The 7,789-nt window shown below is 48.2% G+C and overlaps 1 protein-coding gene across 4 annotated transcripts in view; it reads right to left on the minus strand.

The window, feature by feature from the left end:
* The window catches only part of LOC308587242 (receptor-type tyrosine-protein phosphatase V-like), a 52,948-nt gene extending 46,000 nt beyond the window's left edge, over nt 1–6,948 (minus strand). For 2 of the 4 annotated variants that reach the window (XM_081194654.1, XM_081194653.1), the window contains exons 1-2: nt 6,496–6,948; nt 251–317 (exon numbers count right to left, since the gene is read on the minus strand). In XM_081194654.1, coding sequence (XP_081050780.1) covers nt 251–317; nt 6,496–6,567 — 139 coding nt within the window. In that variant the 5' untranslated portion in view covers nt 6,568–6,948. The remainder of the gene's footprint in view (nt 1–250; nt 318–6,495) is intronic. The other 2 variants (XM_081194652.1, XM_081194651.1) reach the window with 1 other exon arrangement.
* Between the last annotated feature and the right edge of the window lie 841 nt (nt 6,949–7,789).

The raw sequence follows: 7,789 nt of genomic DNA on the forward strand, positions 1-7,789 counted from the left end.
GAAGTTGAAGGCTGAGCTGCACTGAGGAGAAAAAGTATCTCTCCCTCTTCTTCAGGGAAAAGAAGGTGAGAACATTGAGGGACACCTTCCCATTACATTCTCACTCCCTTAGGTCTCCATCACTCCCTCACTTTGTCCCTTGGAGCGATCTCTAGGGAAATATATCTGGCTCCAATAACAGTGGATATTCCTGTGATATTCCAGATTTCCCTGTCTGGGAACTCCCAGGGGAGAGGAGCAGAAAACTCACCTTTCTCGTCAGGCAGTCCTTCCACTCCTGGATTCCTTTGCCAATCTGTTTGGTTGCATCTGTCATCCTATGAGATTGAAATTAATAAAATCCTTAGTGGTGTCTGGATAGAAGCAAGGCTCAGAAAAAGACTGCATCTCTATTCTGCTATAAAAACAAAGAGACACAACACCTCTAGTGTTATGACACCCCAGTGGTGTGGAATCTGTGACCCTCCAGATGTTGCTGAACTCCAACTCCCATCGCCCCCAGTGAGCATGGCCAGTGGTCACAGATGATAGGGCCACAGGTTTCCCCACCCCTGAGATACCCACCTTTATGCCTGGTCCCTCACACTTGCCATATGTGGAGGGGACACCTCTCTGATTAGCATCACTAAGTCCAGTCATCCCTATCCTGGTGCCCTCCAGATGAATTGGACTCCAGCTCCTATCAGCCCCATCCAGAATAGTTAATGACCAGGGATGGGTGCATGAAACTGTTTTAAAACAGAAGTGCATCCTCTCTAGACATTGCTACCACAACCTCAAAGGGGAAGAGAGTTTGCATCCAAATGGAGGGGCACAGCATGGAATGCCTGAGTGGTGGAAGGCTACATCTTCTTTTGCGTGGACAGGCGGAGTCCCCAGATCCCGCGCAGTCCCCCCGTCATGTGAAATAACGACTCATGACAACGTGCTATGGGATTAAATTGGCCACAACTTTATTAAATTTCAAATGTGGGTAGACCTTGGCTCAGGCATTGGGCGTTCTCCCTCCCCAGTCCCCAGCCGGGGACCTAGGGAGCATCAGGGTTATCTCCAGTGTGTGTGGGGGGGATGGGCCGGCTCTGGAGAACATATGTTCAAGCAGAGATAGCCGCCCCCGTTACGCCGCCGCCGCCGCAGGGGAGAGCAATGACGACCTTTCGGCGTACGGTCAAAGCCTCCCTTCAGAAACCCCTTTAACGGGGAACCCTGGTATCGCTGCCTCAAAGAGGAAGATGGACTAAAGGATTCTGCCCAAGGCCTGATACCGCCAAAGTTGTGACGTTTTGCTGCGGGAAAGGCGAAACCTGCCAATGCAGGGAAATTCCTTTCCGGCCCTTTAACAGCAACCTTAACGTAGCAGCGCCCGCATACCTGTGAAGAAAAGTTAACCTGCAAAACCTGTGAAGAAAAGTTAACCTGCAAAACCTGTGAAGAAAAGTTAACCTGCAAATAAGACATTAACTGAGGGTGGGTAGGGTGGGAGAAGCTCTGGAGCCAAGTGAGGATTCCCAGGTAAGATCCTCCCTCTATTGTGTGGGCAGGTAATCCCTCCCCTACCTGGCCTGGTCTCCTTGGCAACGCTTCCCCCAGGTGGGATTGGACAACTGACAGAGGTAGGCGGAGACCTCCAGGTATCCCACCTGAGGGAAGGCAAACCAAGCCTATGCTGTTGGAGCCGCTCCAGATCTAGGAGCTGCGCGCGTCCACGCAAAGGGCGCCCCCCGTTTTAAGCGTGGAGCGGTCATTCACAGTCAATGGCTCAGCATTGACAGCTGCCAAGTGCTGTCCAACTACAGATCCTACCTAGACTGGCTCTCAGAAACTGTAAGGTCTGTCTGGCTTCCAGCCTCCCTTCCCAGCTTGGTACGTCTCTCTGGAAGCCAGACTTGTTGCTGTGTATAGCCAAGCCCTGCCTCTTGCATTGTTTCTCTTTGTGGCATTATCCAGGTTGCTTCCTTCGTAACAAGGGTCAAGTCATTATGCTGCAGCTGTAGTGGACTCCCTGGTTCTCCCCATTTTGGTATGTGGCCAGTAAAGGTCGGTGCCTGAAGTAAACAATTAGGGCCAAACTAGGCATTACATGGGACACAGGTGGAGCTGTGGCTTCGAAGGTCGGCAGCTCGAATCCCCACGATGGGGTGAGCTCCCATTGCTCGGTCCCTGCTCCTGCCAACCTAGCAGTTCGAAAGCACGTCAAAGTGCAAGTAGATAAATAGGTACCGCTCCAGCGGGAAGGTAAACGGCATTTCCGTGCGCTGCTCTGGTTCGCTAGAAGCGGCTTAGTCATGCTGGCCACATGACCCGGAAGCTGTACGCCGGCTCCCTCAGCCAATAAAGTGAGATGAGCGCCGAAACCCCAGAGTCGGCCACGACTGGACCTAATGGTCAGGGGTCCCTTTACCTTTACCTAGGCATTACATGCAGTCAATGTTCCCTCACAGGTGTGTGTGTGTGTGTGTGTGTGTGTGTGTGTGTGTGTGTGTGTGTGTAAAACAACATCGTAAGTCTGCATATGTAAACATAAATAGAGGAACAGTGATAGGAAGGTGGTATGTATTTTCCCATTTTTACCAAAAGCTAAGATACCGGTGGAAGAACAGTTGGGGGGGGGGGTGAGATTATAAATGAAAGAAATGGGGAGGGAGGGTCAAGCACATGGACACCTCACTTTCCCTCCACTTAAATTTATAACCTCCTAAGGCTTTTAATTTTATTTTTAATAATGGGGAAAGTTACACCCAACTGCATAAAATGTCTAGATTTCACCTCCACTCTAGTTGCAGCCCTATGGCAATAGTTAGGTTGGAGGAACGTGAAGTTGGAAAACCAGGAAGAAATGATCTATGGGAGTTCCTCCTCTTTGCATCAGGTTCAGTTTAAGCTCCCATGTCCTAATTTGGCTCCTACTTTTACAATGAGATTTGGACAAGAACAAAAACCCCTAAGATTTGCTTAACAGGGTCTGACCAAAGATTCCCCTTATCCTGCATTCTGTCTCCAATAATGACAACCAGCAAGGTTGCCAGCAGAAAGGAGCAGGTCTGCTTTCCACAACAGGCTGATGTGTAGAAATCAGTGGGTACAATGTTTTTTTTGCAGGATGGAAATAAACATTATCCGGGGCCAGATTCAACTAACTGGTCCTGCTAGCAGAAGCCCATACAAGGACTTCCACTAGCACAATGAGGCTTCCTTCCAACTCAACAAATTAGTGGAAGTGGGGGTCAGCAGTACCCCCAGAACAGCATGTATGGGGAAATAATTTCATTGGGCTAGCAGAAATGCATTCTGATGGAATGTTTGTAGCAATGTGGAGCTGAATTCCTCCCAATGTCTGTGCATCAAGTTGCTGTTAAAGGCAGAGCTACATGGACTGGAAAGGACCGAAGCTGGCAACTCTCCCAGCTGAATGACCCTGGATTGCTCACAAGCAAGGCATGCTGGAATAGCTTTCTCCTGTTGTATCCCCCCACATCCATTAATCCTGAACAGTGAAGTTCTATTCATGAAACGTGGAAGGAAGTTCTGTCCTTCAAGATTATTACTAGTTGTCATTGAACAACCTGACTTTTGAAATTCATTTTTAAAGGTATTTATGCTAGAGTGGCCATTATTACAGCTTGTAGCAATGATTTCCACATATGAATTGTGTGTGATGATGAATACTGTTTTGTTTGTTCTGAATATGCTGCTGAATGTCATGGTTAAAACCAAGATCTAGTGCAGGAGTTACCAACAAGGCACCCTATAGACATTGTTGGACTCCAGCTCCCATTATCACCAGTCGGTATAGACAAGGGTCAAGGATTATGGGAGTCCAGCATCTCTGGACTCCAGTGGCGTAGCGTGGGGGGTGCAGGGGGGCCGGCCGCACCGGGCGCAACATCTGGGGGTTAGGGTTAGGGGGCGCAAATCCACGGGTTAGGGGGCGCAAATCCACGGGTTAGGGGGCGCAAATTACTTGCCTTGCCCCGGGTGCTGACAACCCACGCTACGCCACTGCTGGACTCCCAGAAAACTACCCAAACGAAAAAGAGGATTTTCAAAGGCTTGCAAGTATGTAAATCTTATGGTTGGAATAGCATCTCATGCAATGCATCTGGGGAACTCTCGCAAGTGGCAGGGCAATGCAACACCAATCCCTCTCCTCGGCCTCACCCTGCCTCCAGGATGGTTCTCATGACATGAAGAAAGTGATCAGAATCACCAGGGAAATCACCTGCCTGGCTGAACAACCTTCTCTAGAACAGAGCCGAAATTTCTTAGAAGATAAAAAATGTGATTTTTCTTTCTTCATCTTACCTCATTCTTCCCCCTCCTCCCCAAAAGAGAAAGCCATTTTGCAGAATTTTCTACTAATATTATCCACCTTTTTTGTGGTGCCATCATTCCCCTCCATCTCCTGCATGATCCCGAATGATGCTAGGACCCTTTGGCAACAAAGGGGGGTGGGGACTTGGGGATGGAGAAGTTGTGCTACTGCCACACCTAATGGCGACATAATAATGAGGATAATTTCTCCTCTCTCTGGAGAAATGCTCTGGAAACACAAGTTTTTTTTCTGTACACAAATAGTGTGGAGAATTTTGGAAGGCCAAAATTCTGAACCGGCACACGGAGTCAATGAACAAATCAGACCAAAAGCCTATCTAGTCCAGCATCCTGTTCTCACAGTGGCCTTCTAGATGCCTATGGGAAGGACATGAGCTCAATGGGCCCCTCCAACAACTACAGCAATACTGTCTCTGATTCAGGCAGTAGTACATAAGGCCATTGTGGCTAGCAGCTGTTGATAGCCTCTGTGAATTTGTCGAATCCCCTTTTAAAGTCACCCAACTTGGTGACCATTACTACATCTTGCAGTGCTTCCTTTTGCCTGTCCTAAACGTCCCAATATTCAGCTTCATTGGACAACCCTGGGTTTTGGTATTATGAGAGAGTGCTAATATTCTCTCTGTCCACACCAGGTATAATTTCCATCTCTTACATCCCTCCTTGTTCTCTCCCTTCTCCCTGAACAAAAAAAGGCCCTAGGAGTTGTGACCTTTCCTTGTACGAGAACTGATCTGGTCCCAACGAAAGAAGAATGGCAGACAAAATTAATGGACTACGCAGAATTGGATAAAATGACAGGAAGGATTTGAAACCTGCAGGACCAGAGATTTACAGAAGATTGGAAGAAATATACGAACTATTTGAAGAGCAATTGTAATCAACAAATTACACTAGTAGGTCTACAAGAGGTTTTGTAAGGAGAAATATATGAAATATTGCAAAGAAGAGAAAGAAGAGGGATATTAGTTATGAGATTTAAATGTAATAGTGAAAATAAGAAATGTAAATTAAGTAAATAGATTGGAAAATTTTCAGATGTGATTGATGGAAGTCAAAAAATTGTATAAGATGTTAATGTACGTTTAATTATTGTTGAAAACTTATATATATATATATATATATATATATAGAGAGAGAGAGAGAGAGAGAGAGAGAGAGAGAGAGAGAGAACTGATCTGGTCCCAGATATTTTGCTTGACCCTTTCTGCCCCTTTCTCGGCTCTACAATATCCTTTTTGAGGTGCAGCAACCAGAACTGTACACAGTATTCCAGGTCTGGCTGCACGGTAGATTTGTGTAAAGGCAAATTTCTACAACTATCAATGCATTGTGAGGGGGGAAAGGAGGAGGAACTAGGCGCTTAATGGAAACAGGTCACAGAGCTGCGTCTGATGAGGGTTCATGTGCCCCAGTGGGGTGTGGGGGTGTGTGGGAATCATACATAAGTCCAGAGAGGCTGGCAGGAAACACCCAAGTAGAACTAAAAGTATAGAGTATGAAGTTTAATAACGCACCTCATTCCAGCATTTCCAACAGACACAGCATCCAGACTGGGAACCTGTGTGCTTCTGAGTTGGGCAGGTGAAGGTGTGAGCGGCGGCAGAATGTGCCACACACACTGAGCACCACGGCAGTTACTCATGACAAGCTGCCATCTCTGTTTACAGGCCCACTCTGTGGCTTTGCCTCCTCACACAGGAAGCTACCTTTTCCCAAGTCAGACCCTTGGTCTAAACAGCTCTGGGGTTTCAGGTAGGGGTCCATCTCCTACCAGGAGATGCTGGGGACTGAACCTGAGACCTTCTCCATGAGCCCTACTACTCTAGGCCATGCCCCTTCCCATGCCCCGTTCCTGAGCGCTGCGAATCCCCATGCGCCACAATAAGTGTCCTCCTGTCCTGTTAACGCCTTGGCACAGGGTTCTGTGGTCTCATTTAGAGGAGAGGCCGGGGGAAGCTCCTGGAGGGAGCCAGGCTTCTCTAATGGGCAATGGTGCTAATTCAGTGCAGCTGTGTGGCCAGCAGGCAGGAATGCTCTCATCCCCCAGCGGAGCAGAGAAATGCAGGCTGGCTGTAACTCGGAGGAGCCGGCCTCCACCGCCAGCAAGGAAAGGCACTGGAAGAGAGAGAGAGAGAGAGAGAGAGAGAAACGTGGACTCACCTCAACCACAGCTTGCAGATGCGCCTGCGAAGAGGCCCATTCCATGGGCAGCAGCAGCAGCAGCCACAGCATCTGGTGGAGAGAGGGGAACGAGGAGCAGAGAAAGGCAGCCACAGCAGCAAGTTATAGTCCTCTTCGAAGAGCAGCTGCCCTCCTCACCCAGCTGTCCCTACGGCAACTCCTGCAGACTTTCCTCGCTGGCCTGTGACATCAGGGCCCTGGCATGCAGGATGCCAGCTCCAGCCGCCAGTTTGCCGGGGAGTTCAAAGGTGTATGTGTGAGTTTGCGAGAGGCTCTGCATGAGAGGACGAGGAGCGTGCCTGTGTGTCTGAGAGAGGGAGAGTGTGCCTTCCTCTCTGTGTGGGGGAGCATCGACTGTTCCCTGTGCGAGAGAGGCTGTACGTGTGTGGCTGCGTGTGTGAGCAAGCCTTGCCAGCGCTGTTCCTCCATGTGGGAGTGTCTGTTTCTATGGGTGTGTGTCTCCAAGAGGACGTCTTTTGTCCTGGGTTTTTCTTTTGTTTTTTAGACATTTTCTTCTTTGAGAACAAGTTTGTCGAAGCTGACAGAAGTTGCCGGGGAGGGACTGGGGGGTGGTTTACTCTTCTTGCTCAGGGTGGTAGAGTAGCCCAAAGAGAAATGTCTGCCTGTTCTCTCTCTCCTGGAATGAACAGACAGCAGCGCTGACCCACTAGGAGTCTCAGTTCCCATAAACTCAAGAGCTCCAGGATGGTCAGTGGAGTTTCAAGAACAGTGAGACCTCAGGCTGACGGAGCCACTGAGCCAGAACAGTGATACAAAAAAAGAGCTGAGAAGTTCACTGAAATAATGACTGTCCTGGATGTAGCTGTTTTTTCATAGCATTTCAGATAAGAGTTTTGTAGTTCTGTATTCTGTATTCAGTCATTATCTGGACTCAATACGGGCTTCTAAGTAATTTTAGATCAATAAAATATTCTGCGTCGTGTTACATTTTCACATCAACCGTTGGCAAGCTTTGACCATCAATCTGATGATGTGCTTGAGTTTCGTTGGAACAAACATCTCCCACTGGTTGTCACTCTGGGAAAGTAGTGTTTCAAACACTGCTGAGAGTTTGAATGCATACACTGAAGAATACCATATGCACACAAAAGCATTACAAATTGTGAACCATGCACACACAACAAGACAACTTTCAAACCTTTGCTTGCAAGGGTTGCCTTGAAGCGCACACATTGTATACACATGTGCAATGATACACATGTCACACAAAATCCTACAGATCCTCAAAAGCGAATATCAAACGTGGCATGAA

The sequence above is a fragment of the Podarcis bocagei genome (genome assembly GCF_964188305.1).
Source record: "Podarcis bocagei genome assembly, chromosome: 5".
NCBI lineage: Eukaryota > Metazoa > Chordata > Lepidosauria > Squamata > Lacertidae > Podarcis > Podarcis bocagei.